Below are 22,915 nucleotides of genomic sequence, written 5' to 3' on the forward strand. Positions count from 1 at the left end.
GATACCTACATGTTTTTAATATCCCTTACACCAACATTTGTGTGTTTGTGTGCCTGTGTGATTCCGCGTAAGCTTGCGTGTGTGTGTGTGTGCACACAACTATAGGTGTGTATCCGTCGCATTTCACCACTCACTGATCATGACTCCAGACACAGCTAGCAGCAGGGCAGCGATCAGGGCTGAGGTCCCCACAGACAGACCCAGGGCCAGATGGGACAGGGAGGGCTGGGGTGGCAGCGGAGACACCTCTGCCAGGGGAGAGAAGAGTTCACATCTGGGTCAAGTACATCTTATTAGAAGATGTTGTGAATTTACTTTCAATCATCTGATAACTGTTATTTATCGAAATAATTAACTATCTTTAATTATTACCCAATTAAATGAATCATGTAACAATTAACTCATTAAGAATTTGGGGCACCACGAGAGTTGTTGGTTAAAGAGTTACCATCTCCCGAATTAAACTCTACCACATCCATAAAACAGTCAACGTATTAATCATAACCTCATATCATATCGTCATTCTGAACAGTCGTAACCTCCTGTATCTGCAAAAAGCCCAGCCTTACTAATTCAGTACTACACAAATGGGTTTAATTATTTATTTACTAGCTAACTAAATGATAACATAGGATAAACAAACACACTTAATACATTAGGATAAGGTCCCTAGCGGACTGACAACATATGGCGACATGTTACAAAGGAGATGTAGATAGAGAGAGAAAGAGACACTTATCGTTGATACATTTTAGGAACTACTCTCACAGTAATCATGTACTTTGCCCACGAACCACCGCCCATTTGGAGTAAGAAACCATTAATATATTTACGTTTAAATGCCTTTGTTCACTGTGGATCTCTGTCGGTACCAGCCCTCCTAAGGAAGGGTGTTGAGATTTCAGTGGAAAGCTTGTAAGGCTTTGATTGTTCAAAAGGGGTCCCCCCTACCATCTGTCTTCTACTGTTGTTCACTCTGGAAGATGCTCCTTGGATGATAGGCTAGCCAGCCGTTTCGACGGTTCCCATTAGTGATGAGAGTAGTTGAATACGGTGATTTGAGAAGGGTAGTAGAATAGAATGGTTTGAAGAGTAGTAGAATGGTACCACTTAAATTTGCTTTTCTAGATATGTTCCTTCGGACAGCTAATCAGCTGCACCAGTGATTTTCCAGGAGGGGAGTTTCTCTCCTCTACCTCGTGTTGATAGATCGAACCACTTTGGACGTGAGCTGCAGCTAAAACGTCTCTCTGGTCTCCATGTTAATATCTTTATCCTTTTATGCACTCTGGTCAACAGGGTTCTGTCAGGCTGACACGCTCTCTGACTTCACTCGGGGTGTGGCTACTTACTGTGCAATGTTCATAGGAGACAAATGAACTCTTATGGCTCCTAAAATCATATTCCCATCTTAGGAAAATACTTTCATAATTTGTCATATTTAAAGTACAACGTAGAGGATGGAGACTTCATATACCTAGTGTATATACTTTTCAAGTTACAGTAGGTGAGGCGTCAATCCCCCACCAGCTCCCTCCACCCCTCTTCTGTGGGTGAGGGAGGGTTTGGTTATTGTGATCCATTGCCAAGCTGATCTGACCCATTCAGATCCTTACAGGACAGTCATGACAAAGAGCATCACAAAATGAAGTGAATATTAGTGATGAGCACAAGTTCTAATTGCTAATCCTATGGATGGATACAAATATGGAAAATCTATTCCAATATCAGCTGAATTGTTTTTCGATACGATAATGCTAGTTATCGACTATATAAAAAACAAACTTTTCTGTTGACTTCCACAGCTCTGTTAAGTCCATACACCTGTTTGCCCATTGTGCCTGGTATGATGTGAGAGTTATATCATATAAAATGTTCGATATTGGTGCCAACCACTACAGAATATATTGTTGTCGCAGTCATCTTTTGGTGTTGGATAACTTTTTTGTGTTGGCTCAGAATCTTTGTTTACCTAGACAAGAACCATAATAAACTTCTATTAGCGCCTGCATACGGCATATTATTTCAATATTTTACATGTGCTACACAATGGTCACCAATGGTATAGTCCACAAAATGCAAACTCCAAGGTCAGTCAAGCACACATTAAAATACTTTCAAGTACTAACCATTGAAGTTTTTAAAAGTATGTGACTTATGTTTTTGACCCAAGTCTGGAAAAGAAATATGGAACAATGATTTCACCTCTGCAAGCTATCCTAAGTATTAATCAAAATTGATTAATTGATCAAAAAAATTATAACAATTAGTGAATTATTACTACATCATTTAAAAAGCATTTCTTATGAGTAAGATTCAATAAAGTATATAACCCCTGCTAATAGATTACTTTTAAGTGGATGATTTAAGGAAGATTAATTATGTTTTAATTTATATGTAGAATTCTATTATAGTCATCAAATTGAGCAAGGCACATACATCTCTGATTGTTATATTACAAAGGTAGTGTGTGTGTGTGTGTGTGTGTGTGTGTGTGTGTGTGTGTGTGTGTGTGTGTGTGTGTGTGTGTGTGTGTGTGTGTGTGTGTGTGTGTGTGTGTGTGTGTGTGTGTGTGTGTGTGTGTGTGTGTGTGTGTGTGTGTGTGTGTGTGTGTGTGTCTCTGACCTGTTGATGCATTGACACAAGAGACACCGTCGGGGGCAAGTTCGAGGTCCTCGTCACAGTAACACATTGTCCCCTTCTCGTTCTCATGACACTCGCCCGTCTCACAGTGGCTACAGTTCTGCACGGGGCAGATGATCACTTCTCCATCACTTTCCATCCCTATACACGCACAGACGAAGGAAATGGTCAACGGATATGCTCCGTGCAGATGTCTTACCGTATATGCTGCCCCTTTGCTTTATTCCTCAACCCACAATATACAATGTTACAGATGCAATAGCCTCCATATACTAGAATAGAAAATAATAGAATAGAATAGGCTGGGAGCAGCACAGTGTCAACTGTAGAGCAGCGCTTTGCTCAAGGGCACAACAGTAGTGAAAGGCACCTGGGAGCAGACACCAGCAGACCTCCGATTTCCAGTTCAATTCCCACCTTCATCACCCTACCTGACGCCTGCCTGAAGATTGAACCAACAACCTCACTACTGGTCCGCCTCACTAACCTCTACCTTGCCAGTCGCCTCATTGTAGTTCATAGACTGTGTACTGTAATTGTCTCTCATTTCATCATCCGTTACCTTTCAGAGCATCCAGGAAGATATCTCCCTCTGGGTTAGTGAAAGAGGAACCGTCATCCCCGTCCTGCTTTGGGTCATTTGCTTCAGAGGTGCTGCCACCTAGAGAAAGTGAAGGGGATGGTTGTGGTAATAAAATGACATAATCAGTTCGCGAATTTACTACAGAGTACCTCCATGGTATATAGCAGGTGTCGAACTCATTCCACAAAGGGCTGATTGTCTGCAGGTTTTCGCTCCTCCTTTAAACTTGAATGATGAATTAAGGTCACTAATTAGTAAAGAACTCCCCTCACCTGGTTGTCTAGGTCTTCATTGAAAGGATAAATCAAAAACATGCAGACACTAGGCCCTCCATGGAACTAGATTGACACCCTTGGTATGTACAGTAGAATTAATTTCATCTAAAGTGCTACCTGATGATATTATCTAATGATAAATAATGATAATAAAGTTTTATGGACCAACAATGACAAAGTGACAGATTGAACATCTACATGACATCTACAATTCGGAAAGTATTCAGACCCCTTCACTTTTCCAAATTTTGTTACGTTACAGCCTTATTCTAAAATTGATTAAATCATTTTTTCCCCTCATCAGTCTACACACTATACCCCATAATGACAAAGCGAAAGCAGGTTCTTAGACATTTTTGCAAAGTTATTACAAATAAAAAATCATGGATACATTATTTACATAAGTATTCAAACCCTTTTCTATGAGACTCGAAATTGAGCTCAGGCGCATCCAGTTTCCATTGATCCTCCTTAAGATGTTCCTACAACTTGATTGGAGTCCACCTGTGGTAAATTCAATTGAAAGGCACACACCTGTCTATATAAAGGTCCCACGAATGCATGCCAGAGTAGAAACCAAGCCATGAGGTCGAAGGAACTGTACGTAGGGCTCCGAGACAGGATTGTGTAGAGGCACAGATCTGGGGAAGGGTACCAAAATATTTCTGCAGCATTGAAGGTCCCCAAGACCTCAGGGAGGTGACCAAGAACCCGATAGTCATTCTGACTGAGCTCCAGAGTTCCTCTGTGGAGATGGGAGAACCTTCCAGAAGGACAACCATCTCTGCAGCACTCCACCAATAAGACCTTAATTGTAAAGTGGCCAGACAGATGTCACTCCTCAGTAAAAGGCACATGACAGCCCGCTTGGAGTTTGCCAAAAGACACCTAAAGGATTCTCAGTCCATGAGAAACAAGATTCTCTGATCTGATAAGGCCAAGATTGAACTCTTTGGCCTGAATGCCAAGCGTCACGTCTGAAAGAAACCTGACACCATCCCTACAGTGAAGCATGGTGGTGGCAGAATCATGCTGTTTTTGACTGGCAGGGACTGGGCGACTAGTCAGGATCGAGGGAAAGGTGAATGGAGTAAAGTACAGAGAGATCTTTGATGAAAACCTGCTCCAGAGCACTCAGGACCTGACTGAGGCTAAGCTTCACATTCCAACAGGACAACGACCCTAAGCACACAGCCAAGACAACGCAGGAGTGGCTTTGGGACAAGTCTCTGAATGTCCTTGAATGGCCCAGCCAGAGCCCGAACATTTCTGAAGAAACCTGAAAATAGCTGTGCCGCGACGCTCCCCATCCAACTAAATAGAGCTTGATAGGGTCTGCAGAGAATAATGGGAGAAACTGGGGTATCGTGTGTTGATTTATGAGGGGGAAAAAATATTTTATACATTTTAGAATAAGGCTGCAATGTAACAAAATGTCAAGGGGTCTGAATACTTTCCCGAATGCACTGCTTTCTATTTTTATTTTTATTTTATTTAACCTTTATTTAACTAGGCAAGTCAGTTAAGAATAAATTCTTATTTACCCTCCCCTAACCCGGATGACGCTGGGCCAATTGTGCGCCGGGATCGAACCGAGCTGTATATTCATATTACTATATACTGTATAATTACTGTATATATATTTTTACCTACCTCTATACCCCCCTCCTCCACCACCGGATGTACAGGGGCCTCCCCCTCCCCCGAAGCCTCCTCGGGTCTTCCAGCCCAACTTCTGGCAGGGTTGCCCCCCCTGGCCTCCAAGTATTAGGGGTCTCCCACCCAGAGACCCAGGGTTACTGTCATTCCAACCTCCGCCTCCACCTACACACACAAAGATACAAAGGACAAACACTAAGACAGTTATACACTGGATTAAATCATGTGCACACATTTACTGACACCTTCTGGATAGCCAATCAATCAATGAACACTTGATCGATTGATTGATCAATTTCTGGACAGTCACAGTCTTTAAATGTTGCAAGCAAATCCTCACATGGGCACCATAATGTGGAGGATCATCCTCATATGGGTCACCAACATGTAGATAAAGTCTTATGTGATGGCAGATGGTAATATTATGATTAATTTGATTGAAACTCCCTAGCATCCACCGATTTACACTCAGGTTAATGTCTGAAATAGAATCAGGAATGTTTCCAGTGCTGAGCCAGAAAGACAGTAACCACCTCTGTATCTGATAGAGACTTGGCAGTAGTTTGTAGTAGGGGCCTCCACCTCTCCTCTCAAAACCATGCTCCGGCTCTAGTTAGCACGAAGACACCCACAATTAATCCTACACAAACTCTCCCAGCTCGCGTCTTGCCCTATTTTCTCCTCTTCTTTCCCACCAGTCAAATGAGTCAAACAAGTACATCCAAAACCTAACAAAAAATGAAAATCCTACGCCAGCAACAAACAGTAAACAGACCAGACAGAGCAAATGTATTATTTGCGCTCACCGGGCTACACTCACAGTAAGCCAAAGGCCTACTGAACTGCCTAATATGACTCACAATGAGTGAATAATGGATACAGAGATGTGTAAAAAATTACAGTAATGTAGAGGCGTTGTGTTTGCACCCCAGGTCGAAAAGGAGAGAGACAAATTGTGAAGTTAATAGGCATGCAAACCTGTCATCTTGTCCTGTCTTATTTTACTAGTAAGAAATATAAAAATTACTATGAACAGAGGTAGGGTCCTATGAAACTCACCTATTCTTTTGCCATGAACAGACCACAACCCTGGAGTACACCTAAAACAGGAGTGTATAGTTTCCAATGCAACGTTCTACGGTCAATTTCTCACATATAAAATGTATAAAAAACGTAACAAATAAACCAACTTTATACAATACTGTTAACAAAAATGTCCTATCCCCGCTAAAGCATACTCTAGCTGTAAGTACAAACAAGCCACACAGAAAAGGTATTTGAAACACATAATGGAGCACAAGACACTGAAAACACTGGATTGGGAGATGAAAGTGGTAAATAATTATATTGAGTTGTTAATAGAACTCAGTTGGGGAGCAAGCCTTTAAAAATCTGTAGTTGTATTGAACTCAAACTGCACCAAGGGAGCGGGACACAGGGGGCCAGAATGGATTGGGGGCACACACTGAGGCAGATTCCCTCCAAAAACACACAGAACAAGCAAACAGACACCCACAAACACAGGCGCACACAGGCTGACACACACACAAACACAGACGCACACAGGCAGGCACACACACACACACACACACACACACACACACACACACACACACACACACACACACACACACACACACACACACACACACACACACACACACACACACACACACACACACACACACACACACACACACACACACACACACACACACTGTCAAGCAGTCCTGCACAACACAAAACACACAGTGTTGTTGGAAGTTTTACCTGCCGCTCCAGACTTCCCGTTACGCCCTGGTACAGTGGGGTCATCCATTAACTCATTCTGGCTGTCTGATTGGCTGCTGTACCCACGTCCACCACCTCCACCTGCGATGATCAGGGGGATGTGGACACCCCTCTCCACCTGTTACCATGGCAAATTAGTGTGTGTGACACCAATCTCTAACATATATTATACATTTAATGTGGGTGTGCCCAGACCGCTTCAACCCAGCTTAATTTAAAAAAAGGCACAGGTGCTCAATCGAGGAAAGAAACAACAACATGTACTCTAAATGATCTAATATATCCCCTTTAATTTCCTTTCCTAACTTCCTTATCTTACTAGGGCTGTGTCGGTCATGAAATTTTGTCAGACGGTAACTGTTATACAAATGCCTGCAGGTCTTAGGGTAATTAACCATTACTTAACATAAACACATTTAGCATCTCCAGGCCTCCACGCATGATGCATGCATTTAGAACATCTGCATTTTTTAAAAGTCTAATAAATCCATTTAATATAGCCTACACCATCACAATAAATCCATTATTTATTTTAGGCCGGTCTAAAGAAACATTATGATGAGAGGAACAATTATTTAAGAAGAACAGAATAGCATATTCTGAGTCGGCCTATTTTGTTATCTGGCTATGTGCAATGTCAATGGCAGCCTAGGCTGGAGACTAGTTCATTCAGCAGACAAGATATGCTTTGTGCCATTATTATTATTTATTTTTATATCACATGACTTCATAGTAAGAAAAATATAATTTAACTTAGCTGAATGAAATTGGAAGGATATTCTTCCCATTCCTGATTGAGTGCGCATATGTTTTCCTCTACGACTTCCACAAGTGTCAGGAGACTCGTTTGAAGTCAGTACATCCAATTTGCCAACTCCTGTCTGTAGTTTTCAAACCGTTTGGGATACACACTAATATGACCCCTCTGTGCAAAGGTGAGACTCTCACAAACACTTACACATTGGTTGTTTTGCTCTAGGACACACTCACAAGACTCATCTGAATGCCCCCAATACCAGTTAAGAAATTAATGGAAGTATAAATGGAGACTTTTTTAGGGCAAAAATAAGGTGTTAAATGCATGTAAAAAAATAATATTAAATAAATACGTGTCCTGATCTTTCTAAAATCTCTCAGATATAGTGGTTCCTCAATTAAAAGTTTTGAGCTTATGCCATGACCGTCTGTGGTAGATGGTGTCAGATTGTGGTAAATTGTGTAATTCTCTCATTGCACCACACTATATTTACATTTACATTTACATTTAAGTCATTTAGCAGACGCTCTTATCCAGAGCGACTTACAAATTGATTGGTTTATTAATACATTTTCTAGTTCATAATTGTTCACTCTCCTCAAACAAATAGCATGGTATTATTTCACTGTAATAGCTACTGTAAATACGACAGCGTAGTTAGATAAACAATCATTTAAGCTTTCTGCCCATATCAGATATGTCTATGTCCTGGGAAATGTTCTTGCTATTTATACATTTACATTTACATTTAAGTCATTTAGCAGACGCTCTTATCCAGAGTGACTTACAAATTGGTGCATTCACCTTATGACATCCAGTGGAACAGCTACTTTACAATAGTGCATCTAAATATTTTAAGGGGGGGGATGGGGGGGTGAGAAGGATTACTTTATCCTATCCTAGGTATTCCTTAAAGAGGTGGGGTTTCAGGTACGTATGAGGTTTTATAACCTCATGCTAATCGCATTAGCCTACGTTAGCTCAACCTCATGCTAATCGCATTAGCCTACGTTAGCTCAACCTCATGCTAATCGCATTAGCCTACATTAGCTCAACCTCATGCTAATCGAATTAGCCTACGTTAGCTCAACCTCATGCTAATCGTGTTAGCCTATGTTAGCCCAACCTCATGCTAATCGTGTTAGCTCAACCGCCCCAAAGGGGGGCGACCCATCGATCCAGTAGAGGTTTGTGTTTGACACTTCCTGTTTGGGCTGGAAATACCGAGTTTATACCAGGAGAAAAGGGATTTTTTCTCTGGATGGAACATTTGTAAACAGTCCGTCCGGTCGGTCCGTGTGTGTGTGTGTGTGTTACCTCCAGGGCTGTGTTGGGATAGGAAGACTCTAGGTAGAGGTCCGCGCGTGTGTGTGTGTGTGTGTGTGTGTGTGTGTGTGTGTGTGTGTGTGTGTGTGTGTGTGTGTGTGTGTGTGTGTGTGTGTGTGTGTGTGTGTGTGTTACCTCCAGGGCTGTGTTGGGACAGGAAGACTCTAGGTAGAGGTCCGTGTGTGTGTGTGTGTGTGTGTGTGTGTGTGTGTGTGTGTGTGTGTGTGTGTGTGTGTGTGTGTGTGTGTGTGTGTGTGTGTGTGTGTGTGTGTGTGTGTGTGTGTGTTACCTCCAGGGCTGTGTTGGGACAGGAAGACTCTAGGTAGTGTGTGTGTGTGTGTGTGTGTGTGTGTGTGTGTGTGTGTGTGTGTGTGTGTGTGTGTGTGTGTGTGTGTGTGTGTGTGTGTGTGTGTGTGTGTGTGTGTGTGTGTGTGTGTGTGTGTGTGTGTGTGTGTGTGTGTGTGTGTGTGTGTGTGTGTGTTACCTCCAGGGCTGTGTTGGGACAGGAAGACTCTAGTTAGAGGTCCGTGTGTGTGTGTGTGTGTGTGTGTGTGTGTGTGTGTGTGTGTGTGTGTGTGTGTGTGTGTGTGTGTGTGTTGTGTGTGTGTGTGTGTGTGTGTGTGTGTGTGTGTGTGTGTGTGTGTGTGTATGTTACCTCCAGGGCTGTATTGGGACAGGAAGACTCTAGGTAGAGGTCTGTGTGTGTGTGTGTGTGTGTTACTATCACTATCACTATCACAAGGGGGAATTAGAATGCTGATCTATCGGTAGTCTAAACTGTGGCACAATTGACTATCTTTTCGTAAATTAATGGAGGTCTGAATGTTTCAGTCCGAGAGTCGCTCTTCTCTGGCACTAGATTCCTGCATCAGGTCCCCAAAAAGTTGCTGCCGGGTGGTCGTGGAGTTGAGAGAGAACTTGGGTAAATACAATTACACTTATAATATAATATAATAATAATATATGTCATTTAGCAGATGCTTTTATCCAAAGCGACTTACAGTCATGTGTGCATACATTCTACGTATGGGTGGTCCCGGGAATCGAACCCACTACCCTGGCGTTACAAGCGCCATGCTCTACCAACTGAGCTACAGAAGGACCACCACTTGACATGTGGACTGATTATTTTCGAAAAATAGGCACGGTGGGCTTTTGGTTTCTCTCCCTCTAAAAACAGAAATAAATAATTCTAAATAACAAACTTTATTCACCACAGTGTGAAAGAGTGATAGCCTCTCTATATAAAGTGAGTTTCTGAAAGTTCTTCTTTGCTGATGTAAAGAAGTAACTGAATGAAAGAGAGTGCAGCGAGAATAAGGGGGGTGGTGTTGCCCATATTTTCAAGACCTGAGCTACTTAATTTATTTAAGAGATGTACTAGTTTATTTAGGCAATCTAATATATTTATTTAGTCTTGGCCTATTTAGTAGGCTATTTTGCAGCATAAAGCTATATTTGTCAGCATAAAGCTGAGTGACTCACTCATCTGTGGCTTTGGATCAAAATAAATAAGTACCAATATTGTTCCTGATAGTCTTTAATAAAGAAATGTTTTGACCAAGTTAATCTGCTCATGTTGTGTGTGTTCAATTATTTGTGAGATTGTGGTTATAATGAAGAATGTTAACAAAATAAATCAAATGAATCCTATTCATAATGAATAATCAAATGCCTTTTGCAAGTCTTTCATTTTTCCCTATTTACATTTTTGTAAGATTTGATTTAATATTTTTAGACAATACAAAACATACACATACAAACTACAACTACATCACACCTGCCCAGATCCACCTGCTCACACCGCCATCTCCAGCGCCCGCATCACTCTCTGCCACATGGCCTCAAACTGCACCATTTTATTTCTCTCTGTTGCCCACATGCACTTTCAACATTTGGATAATAAAGCATTTCAAGGCGGACATTGGTTGATTTTCAGTTTTTAAGTATATGTATTTCAAGATGATTGACGAGAAAAGTATTGTCCAACGCATAGGGTATGGTATCTCTGCACCCTTATATGCCATGTCTTGAAATATGCAGACAGATGGATAAAAAGTTAATTTCCATTGTGATACTTCTGACAGCCACATTTCTAACTCCACCCATAACTTTTGGACATTCCCAGAAGGCATGGATTATTATAACCTAATGCAAAATTAACCTGGTAATCGAATTGAATTAACTACCAAAGACCTATGAGTTTAACCCTCTGAATAAATGATTATATTGAAGATAGAAGCCACCTCTTAATGAATTCCAAGAGCCGATCAGTTACCCAATAAAATAATATACCTTTTTTTGTCTAATTGTTTTTATGACGACAGTAAGTAGGCTATTATTCCTCTTTTCCTGCATTAATTAATTTGTCTGCAAGCCCAAGAAATGTTTTCTGTTATTACATACAGACAGAAATGTTTTTGGGATACCAGCATTACGATCTGGAATACGACTTTCCCGAATTGGATCATTTGTTCCTACCCCCCAATGCAATTGAATTGATTCCAAAGGCTGATCCAAAACACCTCCGGCGGAGAAGAGGTATTTGGAGTGGACTTCAAGTCCGACACAGGAGGCGCACACACCACCCACCACTTCAGAGTATATTACTCGCTAATGTTCAGTCTCTGGATAATAAAGTAGACCAGCTCAGGGAGAGAATCTCCATCCAGAGAGACATCAGGGATTGTAACACATACTCTGTTTCACAGAAACATGGCTCTCTCAGGATATACTGTCTTTGTCCATACAGCCAGCTGGGTTCTTAGTATATTGCGCAGACAGGAATAAAGAACTCTCTGGTAAGAAGAAAGGTAGGGGTGTATGTTTCATGATTAACCACTCATGGTGTGATTGTGATAACATACAGAAACTCAAGTAATTTTGTTCCCCCGACCTAGAATACCTCACAATCAAATGCAGACCGTGTTACCTCCCAAGAAAATGTTCTTAGGTTACAGCCGTGTATATTCCCCCTCAAGCCGATACCACAATGGCTCAAAGAACTTCATTGGACTTTATGCAAATTGGGAAACACATATCCTGAGGGTGCATTTATTGTAGCTGGAGATTACAACAAAGCAAATTTGAGTAAAACACTACCAAAGTTATATCCACACATTGACTGTAGTACTCGAGCTGCTAAAACCCTTGACCACTGCCACTCCAACATCTGGAATGCCTACAAGGCCCACCCCCGCCCTCCCTTAGGCAAATCTGATCACGGCTCCATTTTGCTCCTCCCTTCCTATAGTCAGAAACACAAACAGGAAGTACCCGTGCTAAGGAATATTCAACACTGGTCTGACCAATCGGAATCTACGCTTGAAGATATATTCCAAGTAGCCTCTAAGAATAACATTGATGAATACACAGATACGGTGACTGAGTTTATCAAGAAGTGTATAGGAGATGTTGTACCCACTGTGACCATTAACTTCTTGCGACTAGGTGGCGCTATTAAAAACTTTGGATGAAAAACGTTCCCGTTTTAAACAAGATATTTTGTCACAAAAAGATGCTCGACTATGCATATAATTGACAGCTTTGGAAAGAAAACACTCTGACGTTTCCAAAACTGCAAAGATATTGTCTGTGAGTGCAACAGAACTGATGTTACAGGCGAAACCCAGATAAAAATCCTATCAGGAAGTGCCGTATTTTTTTTAACTGCCTCATGCCAATGACTCCTTATATGGCTGTGAATGAGCTACGAATGAGCTTTCATTCTCCACACATTCCCAAGGTGGCTACAGCATTGTGACGTCTTTTTAGGCATTTCCATTGAAGAATGGCTGTAAGGGACCATATGTAACATGTGGTCACATGGTGTCTCCCGCAGAGAATCTTGCATAAAATACTGAGGTAGCCATTTTTCCAATCGCTTCTTATGAGAAACCAATTGCCTCAACCGATATATTATTGAATATATTTGTTAAAAACACCTTGAGGATGGATCCTAAACAACGTTTGCCGTGTTTGTCGATATTATGTAGCTAATTTTTTTTCGGTCGATTTCTCAGCCAATCATGATGAAGAAACGGGAGCTTTTTCGGAAAAACGGAACATTTGCTATCTAACTGGGAGTCTCCTGAGTGAAAGCATCCAAAGTTCTTCAAAGGTAAATTATTTAATTTGGTTGCTTTTCTTATTTTCGTGAAAATGTTGCCTGCTGCCAGCAGAGCCTAGCATAGCATTATGCCATGATAAACTTACACAAATGCTTGTCTAGCGTTGGCTGTAACGCATATTTTGAACATCTGAGATGACAGTGTTGTTAACAAAAGGCTAAGCTTGTGTTTGAATATATTTTATTCATTTATTTGCGATTTTCATGAATAGGAAAAGTTTCTAGTGGTATTTATGTCCGCTGCGTTATGCTAATGCATTTGAGGCTATGATTACGCTCCCGGATACAGGTTTGCTAGTCGCTAAAGGTTAAAACCTACCCTAACCAGAAACCATGGATAGATGTCAGCATTCGCGCAAAACTGAAAGTGCGACCAACTGCATTTAACCATGGCAAGGTGACTGGGAATATGGCCAAATACAAACAGTGTAGTTATTCCATCCTTAACCAGAAGGGGACTAGGGTTCCACCCCCCCCCCGCATGGAACGCAAAAATATTCCTAAAAATATTTAACCTCCACACATTAACAAGTCCAATGGCTCAAATGAAAGATAAACACCTTGTTTATCTACCCAGCAAGTCCGATTTCTAAAATGTTTTTCGGCGAAAACATAGCACATATTTATGTCAAACCACCACCGAAGACACAGCTAATTTGCATAGCCAAGTTGAAAAAAATATGCAATCAACAAACGCAGGATTAAAATAAAAATAATGCACTAACCTTTTGAAATCTTCATCAGATGACAGTAATATAACATGTTACACAGTACATGTATGTTTTTTTCAATAATATGCTATATATATCCATAAATCTCTGTTTACAATGATGCATCGTTCAAAAAATGCTACTCAAATGTCCTGAGAAATGACGATAGCTCCGGCAGATAACGTCAGCTAACAAGGAATACACATCATAAACTTTGACTAAATATGCATGTTCTACATATATATAGTTAGATGCATTTCTTCTGAATGCAATCGCTGTGTTACATTTATTTTTAACATTACAGGTTTCGTTCACTAGGCTATACTATGAGTCGGCGCTCAAAAAGTAGCATTATGGCTTCTCTATCTTGGAGAGAGGTAAAATAGAGGTAAAATAGAGACAATTCTCCGTGGCCAATGTTAGTAAATAATTTAAGCGTGTTAAATTCTTTGGGATAGGGGGCAGCATTTCACTTTTGAATGAATAGCGTGCCCAGAGTGAACTGCCTCCTACTCAGTCCCATATGCTAATATATGCATATTATTATTAGTATTGAATAGAAAACACTCTGACGTTTCTAAAACTGTGTGAATAATGTCTATGAGTATAACAGAACTCATATGGCAGGCAAACACCTGAGAAAAAAATCCAAACAGGAAGTGGGAAATCTGAGGTTTGTAGATTTTGAACTCAGCTCCTATCGAATTCACAGTGGGATATGGGTTATGTTGCACTTCCTAAGGCTTCCACTAGATGTCAACCGTCTTTAGAACATTGTTTCAGGCTTCTCCTGTGAAGGGGGGCCAGATGTGAGCTGTTTGTCTAAGGGGTCTGCCAGCAGCCTCGTTCACAGTCACGCGCAATTCACATGAAAGGTATCTCTCGTTCCATTGTTTTTCTACAGACATCGGAATTCTTAAATTAAATTATTGAACATTTATGATAAAAACATCCTAAAGACTGATTCTATACTTAGTTTGACAAGTTTCTTCGACCTATAATATAACTTTTTGAACTTTTCATCCGACTGGACCTGAACGCGCTTTTTGATTTGTTTACCAAATGCACTAACAAAAGAAGCTATTTGAACATAAATGCACATAAATGATGGACATTATCGAACAAAACAAGCATTTATTGTGGAACTGCGATTCCTGGGAGTGCATTCTATGAAGATCATCAAAGGTAAGTAAATATTTATAATGCTTTTTGTGACTAATGTTGACTGCGCAGCATGGCAGACATTTCTTTTGGCTGGTTTGGGCTCTGAGCGCCGTTCTCAGATTATGCTTTTTCCGTAAAGTTTTTTAAAAATCTGACACATCGGTTGCAACCTGTCTAGGACTGGGGTTCCGCTAGTGGAACACTCGCCAACAGCCAATGAAATTGCAGGTCGCCAAATACAAATCAACAGAAATCTCAGAAATCTAATTCCTCAAAAATACAAGTATTAGGCACCATTTTAAAGATATAATTCTCATTAATCCAGCCACAGTGTCTGATTTCAAAAATGCTTTACAGCGAAAGCTCCACAAACAATTATGTTAGGTCACCACCAACTCACAGAAAAACCCAGCCATTTTTCCAGCCAAAGAGAGGAGTCACAAAAAGCACAAATAGAGATAAAATGAATCACTGCCCTTTGATGATACATGTAGTTTTTGTTTGGTAAAGTTAATATTTTTTATCCAAAAATCTTATTTTACATTGGTGTGTTATGTTCAGTAGTTCCAAAACATGCAGTGATATTGCAGAGAGCCACATGAATTCACAGAAATACTCATTATAAATGTTGCTGAAAATTCAAGTGTTATGCATGGAACTTAGGATATTCTTCTCCTTAACCCTCGCAAGGCTGCCAGCCCAGACGGCATCCTTAGCCGCGTCCCCAGAGCATGCGCAGACCAGCTAGCTGGAGTGTTTACGGACATATTCAATCTCTTCCTATCCTAGTCTGCTGTCTCCACTTGCTTCTATATGTCCACCACTGTTCCTGTACCCGTAGCAATCACTTCTGTGATCATGAAGTGATTTGAGAGGCTAGCTAAGGATCATATCACCTCTACCATACCTGACACCCTAGACCCACTTCAATTTGCTTACCACCCCAATTGATCCACAGACGATGCAATCGCCATCACACTGCCCTATCCCATCTGGACAAGAGGCAGTGGTGTAAAGTACTTAACTAAAACTACAAATACTTCAATGTACTACTTAAATAGTTTTATGGGGTATCTGTACTTTTCTTAACTATTTATATTTTGGACAATTTTTACTTTTACTTCACTACATTTCCTAAAGAAAATAATATACTTTTTACCACATTCATTTTTTCCTGACACCCAAAAGTACTCATTACACTTTGAAAGCTTTGTCTGAAAGGAAAATGGTCCAATTCACGTACTTATCAAGAGAACATCCCTGCTCATCTCTTCTGCCTCTGATCTGGCGGACTTACGACAGACACATGCTTTATTTTTAAATGATGTCTGCGTGTTGGAGTGTGCCCCTGACTATCCGTAAATAAATAAAAAACAAGAAAATGGTGCTGTCCGGTTTGTTTAATATAATTTATTTAACTAGGCAAGTGAGTTAAGAACAATTTCTTATTTTCAATGACATTTACATTTACATTTAAGTCATTTAGCAGACGCTCTTATCCAGAGCGACTTACAAATTGGTGCATTCACCTTATGACATCCAGTGGAACAACCACTTTACAATAGTGCATCTAAATATTTTAAGGGGGGGGTGAGAAGGATTACTTTATCCTATCCTAGGTATTCCTTAAAGAGGTGGGGTTTCAGGTGTCTCCGGAAGGTGGTGATTGACTCCGCTGTCCTGGCGTCGTGAGGGAGTTTGTTCCACCATTGGGGAGCCAGAGCAGCGAACAGTTTTGACTGAGCTGAGCGGGAACTGTACTTCCTCAGTGGTAGGGAGGCGAGCAGGCCAGAGGTGGATGAACGCAGTGCCCTTATTTGGGTGTAGGGCCTGATCAGAGCCTGGAGGTACTGAGGTGCCGTTCCCCTCACAGCTCCGTAGGCAAGCACCATGGTCTTGTAGCGGATGCGAGCTTCAACTGGAAGCCAGTGGAGAGAGCGGAGGAGCGGGGTGACGTGAGAGAACTTGGGAAGGTTGAACACTAGACGGGCTGCGGCGTTCTGGATGAGTTGTAGGGGTTTAATGGCACAGGCAGGGAGCCCAGCCAACAGCGAGTTGCAGTAATCCAGACGGGAGATGACAAGTGCCTGGATTGGGACCTGCGCCGCTTCCTGTGTGAGGCAGGGTCGTACTCTGCGGATGTTGTAGAGCATGAACCTACAGGAACGGGCCACCGCCTTGATGTTAGTTGAGAACGACAGTTTGTTGTCCAGGATCACGCCAAGGTTCTTAGCGCTCTGGGAGGAGGACACAATGGAGTTGTCAACCGTGATGGCGAGATCATGGAACGGGCAGTCCTTCCCCGGGAGGAAGAGCAGCTCCGTCTTGCCGAAGTTCAGCTTGAGGTGGTGATCCGTCATCCACACTGATATGTCTGCCAGACATGCAGAGATGCGATTCGCCACCTGGTCATCAGAAGGGGGAAAGGAGAAGATTAATTGTGTGTCGTCTGCATAGCAATGATAGGAGAGACCATGTGAGGTTATGACAGAGCCAAGTGACTTGGTGTATAGCGAGAATAGGAGAGGGCCTAGAACAGAGCCCTGGGGGACACCAGTGGTGAGAGCGCGTGGTGAGGAGACAGATTCTCGCCACGCCACCTGGTAGGAGCGACCTGTCAGGTAGGACGCAATCCAAGCGTGGGCCGCGCCGGAGATGCCCAACTCGGAGAGGGTGGAGAGGAGGATCTGATGGTTCACAGTATCGAAGGCAGCCGATAGGTCTAGAAGGATGAGAGCAGAGGAGAGAGAGTTAGCTTTAGCGGTGCGGAGCGCCTCCGTGATACAGAGAAGAGCAGTCTCAGTTGAATGACTAGTCTTGAAACCTGACTGATTTGGATCAAGAAGGTCATTCTGAGAGAGATAGCGGGAGAGCTGACCAAGGACGGCACGTTCAAGAGTTTTGGAGAGAAAAGAAAGAAGGGATACTGGTCTGTAATTGTTGACATCGGAGGGATCGAGTGTAGGTTTTTTCAGAAGGGGTGCAACTCTCGCTCTCTTGAAGACGGAAGGGACGTAGCCAGCGGTCAGGGATAAGTTGATGAGCGAGGTGAGGTAAGGGAGAAGGTCTCCGGAAATGGTCTGGAGAAGAGAGGAGGGGATAGGGTCGAGCGGGCAGGTTGTTGGGCGGCCGGCCGTCACAAGACGCGAGATTTCATCTGGAGAGAGAGGGGAGAAAGAGGTCAGAGCACAGGGTAGGGCAGTGTGAGCAGAACCAGCGGTGTTGTTTGACTTAGCAAACGAGGATCGGATGTCGTCGATCTTCTTTTCAAAATGGTTGACGAAGTCATCTGCAGAGAGGGAGGAGGGGGAGGGGGAGGAGGATTCAGGAGGGAGGAGAATGTGGCAAAGAGCTTCCTAGGGTTAGAGGCAGATGCTTGGAATTTAGAGTGGTAGAAAGTGGCTTTAGCAGCAGAGACAGAGGAGGAAAATGTAGAGAGGAGGGAGTGAAAGGATGCCAGGTCCGCAGGGAGGCGAGTTTTCCTCCATTTCCGCTCGGCCTTCCGGAGCCCTGTTCTGTGAGCTCGCATTGAGTCGTCAAGCCACGGAGCGGGAGGGGAGGACCGAGCCGGCCTGGAAGATAGGGGACATAGAGAGTCAAAGGATGCAGAAAGGGAGGAGAGGAGGGTTGAGGAGGCAGAATCAGGAGATAGGTTGGAGAAGGTTTGAGCAGAGGGAAGAGATGATAGGATGGAAGAGGAGAGAGTAGCGGGGGAGAGAGAGCGAAGGTTGGGACGGCGCGATACCATCCGAGTAGGGGCAGTGTGGGAAGTGTTGGATGAGAGCGAGAGGGAAAAGGATACAAGGTAGTGGTCGGAGACTTGGAGGGGAGTTGCAATGAGGTTAGTGGAAGAACAGCATCTAGTAAAGATGAGGTCGAGCGTATTGCCTGCCTTGTGAGTAGGGGGAAGGTGAGAGGGTGAGGTCAAAAGAGGAGAGGAGTGGAAAGAAGGAGGCAGAGAGGAATGAGTCAAAGGTAGACGTGGGGAGGTTAAAGTCGCCCAGAACTGTGAGAGGTGAGCCGTCCTCAGGAAAGGAGCTTATCAAGGCATCAAGCTCATTGATGAACTCTCCGAGGGGACCTGGAGGGCGATAAATGATAAGGATGTTAAGCTTGAAAGGGCTGGTAACTGTGACAGCATGAAATTCAAAGGAGGCGATAGACAGATGGGTAAGGGGAGAAAGAGAGAATGACCACATGGGAGAGATAAGGATCCCTATGCCACCACCCCGCTGACCAGAAGCACTCGGGGTGTGCGAGAACACGTGGGCGGACGAAGAGAGAGCAGTAGGAGTAGCAGTGTTATCTGTGGTGATCCATGTTTCTGTCAGTGCCAAGAAGTCGAGGGACTGGAGGGAGGCATAGGCTGAGATGAACTCTGCCTTGTTGGCTGCAGATTGGCAGTTCCAGAGGCTACCGGAGACCTGGAACTCCACGTGGGTCGTGCGCGCTGGGACCACCAGATTAGGGTGGCAGCGGCCACGCGGTGTGGAGCGTTTGTATGGTCTGTGCAGAGAGGAGAGAACAGGGATAGACAGACACATAGTTGACAGGCTACAGAAGAGGCTACGCTAATGCAAGGAGATTGGAATGACAAGTGGACTACACGTCTCGAATGTTCAGAAAGTTAAGCTTACGTAGCAAGAATCTTATTGACTAAAATTAATAAAAATGATACAGTACTGCTGAAGTAGGCTAGCTGGCAGTGGCTGCGTTGTTGACTTTGTAGGCTAGCTGACAGTGGCTGCGTTGTTGACACTACACTAATCAAGTCGTTCCGTTGAGTGTAGTAGTTTCTACAGTGCTGCTATTCGGGGGCTAGCTGGCTAGCTAGCAGTGTTGGTTACGTTACGTTGCGTTAAAAGAACGACAATAGCTGGCTAGCTAACCTAGAAAATCGCTCTAGACTACACAATTATCTTTGATACACAGACGGCTATGTAGCTAGCTATGTAGCTAGCTACGATCAAACAAATCAAACCGTTGTGCTGTAATGAAATGAAATGAAAAATGTGATACTACCTGTGGAGCGAAGCGGAATGCGACCGGGTTGTTGAGTGCGGAAGTTCTATTCAGTAGACGTTGGCTAGCTGTTGGCTAGCTAGCAGTGTCTCCTACGTTAAGGACGACAAATAGCTGGCTAGCTAACCTCGGTAAATTAAGATAATCACTCTAAGACTACACGCTCTAAACTACACAATTATCTTGGATACGAAGACAGCAAAGACAACTATGTAGCTAGCTAACACTACACTAATCAAGTCGTTCAGTTGAGTGTAATAGTTTCTACAGTGCTGCTATTCGGTAGACGGTGGACGTTTGCTAGCTGGCTAGCTGCTGGGCAGATAGCAGTGTAGACTACGTTAGGACGACGAAATACGAAGTTGCAATAGAAGTGCTGACTGTTTCACTTTGTTGTCCTCTTTCTTTTCCTTTTTCTTCTGTCCTTCTTTTGTCCTTATTTTGTCTTCCTTTCTTCTGTTAACTAGATATTTTTTGTTGTTATTCTTTGTAAGCTAGCTAGCTTCATGACGGCCTAGGAACAGTGGGTTAACTGCCTGTTCAGGGGCAGAACGGCAGATTTGTACCTTGTCAGCTCGGGGATATGAACTTGCAACCTTGCGGTTACTAGTCCAACGCTATAACCACTAGGCTGTTTACTTTTGATACACAAGTATATTTAAAACCAAATACTTTTAGACCTTTACTCAAGAAGTATTTTACTGGGTGACTTTCACTTTTACTTGAGTAATGTTCTATTAAGGTGTCTTTACTTTTACTCAAGTACAACAATTAAGTAATTTCTCCACGACTGACAAGCTGAATATGTATGGAAGAATGCTGTTCATTGACTATAGATCAGCATTCAACACCATACCCTCCAAGCTCATCATTAAGCTCGGGCCCTGGGTCTGAACCACACCCTATGCAACTGGGTCCTGGACTTCCTTACCGGCCTCCCCCAGCTGGTGGAGGTAGGAAACAACACCTCCACTTCACTGATCTTCAACACAGGGGCCCCACAAGGGTGTGTGCTCAGCCCCCTCCTGTAATCCCTGTTCACCCATGACTGTGTGACCAAGCACGCCTCCAACTCAATCATCAAGTTTGCAGTCGTCACAACAGTAGTAGGCCTGATTACCAACAATGACAAGACAGCCTACAGATGGGAGGTGAGTGCCCTGGGAGTGTGGTGACAGGGAAACAAACTCTATCAATGTCGACAAAACAAAAGAGCTGATCGTGGACTTCAGGAAACAGCAGAGGATTTGAGGATTTGATTTTGATTTGGCTAAAAATAAACCGTGCCATGAAGTAAGAACTGATTTTTTTCCCTTCACAATGCAATGCACTACATTCACAACTCAATTCACTTTAAAGAGCCTTCAAATATTAGAAAACAAATTAATATACCAAAACAATAACTTAAAAAACAGTGATGACATTGAATCTCTTCAAATTGCTGTACAGGAAAAGGATGTCATCCACCGTGTCTGGTCGCTCACAGCTGGCTTTTCTCTGAAACCACACATCCATCTGAAGGTGACACGTTAACCACACAATTACCAGGTGGACAGTAGGCCTCTTGAAGCGATAGAGGAAATCAACACGATCCACAAGTATTCTTTCACAATAACTGGCCTTATGTTAGTTTTGTGATGCCCTGTCCCACTCCATGGTGGAAAACGTTCAGTCTTCATTTATGTAATGGGCTGTAAGGTACAAGTATTCTATTTTAGAACATCGGCAGTCCACATGTCAAGTGTAATTGAGCCATTGTATTTACCCAAATTCTCTTTCAACTCCGGGGCAATCCGCCTGTTGATTTTTTTTGGCCTGATTGCAGGACTCTATTGCAATAGGAAAGAGACTGACAAACATTCACACCTCAATTAATTTACAAAGTATAGTCTAATAGCTTGACAATGTGTGAAAAATCCCCCAATTTGTGCAACAGTTTAGACTACTGATGCTGTGGTACGTCAGAGAGGAATCCTATTGTAACGTGTAGCCTAATGGCACAAAAGGGCAAACTTGCAATGTATTCGATGCTTATTAAGCACTCTGAAGTTTTACATTTCTAACTCAATATCACAGACCATATTTTCCCTAACGAAAAATGCATCAACCCCTACATATATTTAACTGTTTTATAGTCTATTATAATATATTGTCATTCTGTTGCCTATTGGAGTATTTGTTTCATATCCTATTGATTCCATGATCACCATGCCTCACGCAACCACAACATTTTGGATAAAGCAATTTCACAAATCTGGCTGTTTTTAAACTTTGCTATAATGTATAAAGGCTTTACACTTTTTTTTTCATTATAACATACTCTCTGGTATTACTTATCCTTTATTTAGTATTGTTTACCTTGTTCCAAACTGGCAGATATATTATGTTGTAATCTAACAGCACCTGTTTGTCATGCAACAGTATCTCTTGCACTTTTGACAATGATTAAACACGAGGCCTATTTGACATGATATACAGTGGCTTGCGAAAGTATTCACCTCCCTTGGCATTTTTCCTTTGTTGCCTTACAACCTGAAATTAAAATAGATTTTTGTGGGGTTTGTATCATTTGATTTACACAACATGCCTACCACTTTGAAGATGCAAAATATTTTTTTATTGTGAAGCAAACAAGAAATAATACAACAAAATAGAAAACATGAGCGTGCATAACTATTCACCTCCCCAAAGTCAATACTTCGTAGAGCCAATTTATACAGCAATTACAGATGCAAGTCTCCTGGGGTATATCTCTAAGCTTGGCACATCAAACCACTGGGATTTTTGCCCATTCTTCAAGGCAAAACTGCTCCAGCTCCTGTTAGTTGGATGGGTTCTGCTGGTGAACAACAATCT

At 42.4% G+C, this 22,915-nt stretch overlaps 1 protein-coding gene across 1 annotated transcript in view; it reads right to left on the minus strand.

The window, feature by feature from the left end:
* The window catches only part of LOC124046245 (leukocyte tyrosine kinase receptor-like), a 359,722-nt gene that overhangs the window by 40,091 nt on the left and 296,716 nt on the right, over positions 1–22,915 (minus strand). The window contains exons 12-16 of the mRNA XM_046366398.1: positions 6,931–7,069; positions 5,155–5,325; positions 3,206–3,304; positions 2,626–2,784; positions 135–248 (exon numbers count right to left, since the gene is read on the minus strand). Coding sequence (XP_046222354.1) covers positions 135–248; positions 2,626–2,784; positions 3,206–3,304; positions 5,155–5,325; positions 6,931–7,069 — 682 coding nt within the window. The remainder of the gene's footprint in view (positions 1–134; positions 249–2,625; positions 2,785–3,205; positions 3,305–5,154; positions 5,326–6,930; positions 7,070–22,915) is intronic.

The sequence above is a fragment of the Oncorhynchus gorbuscha genome, linkage group LG10, assembly GCF_021184085.1.
Source record: "Oncorhynchus gorbuscha isolate QuinsamMale2020 ecotype Even-year linkage group LG10, OgorEven_v1.0, whole genome shotgun sequence".
Lineage (NCBI taxonomy): Eukaryota > Metazoa > Chordata > Actinopteri > Salmoniformes > Salmonidae > Oncorhynchus > Oncorhynchus gorbuscha.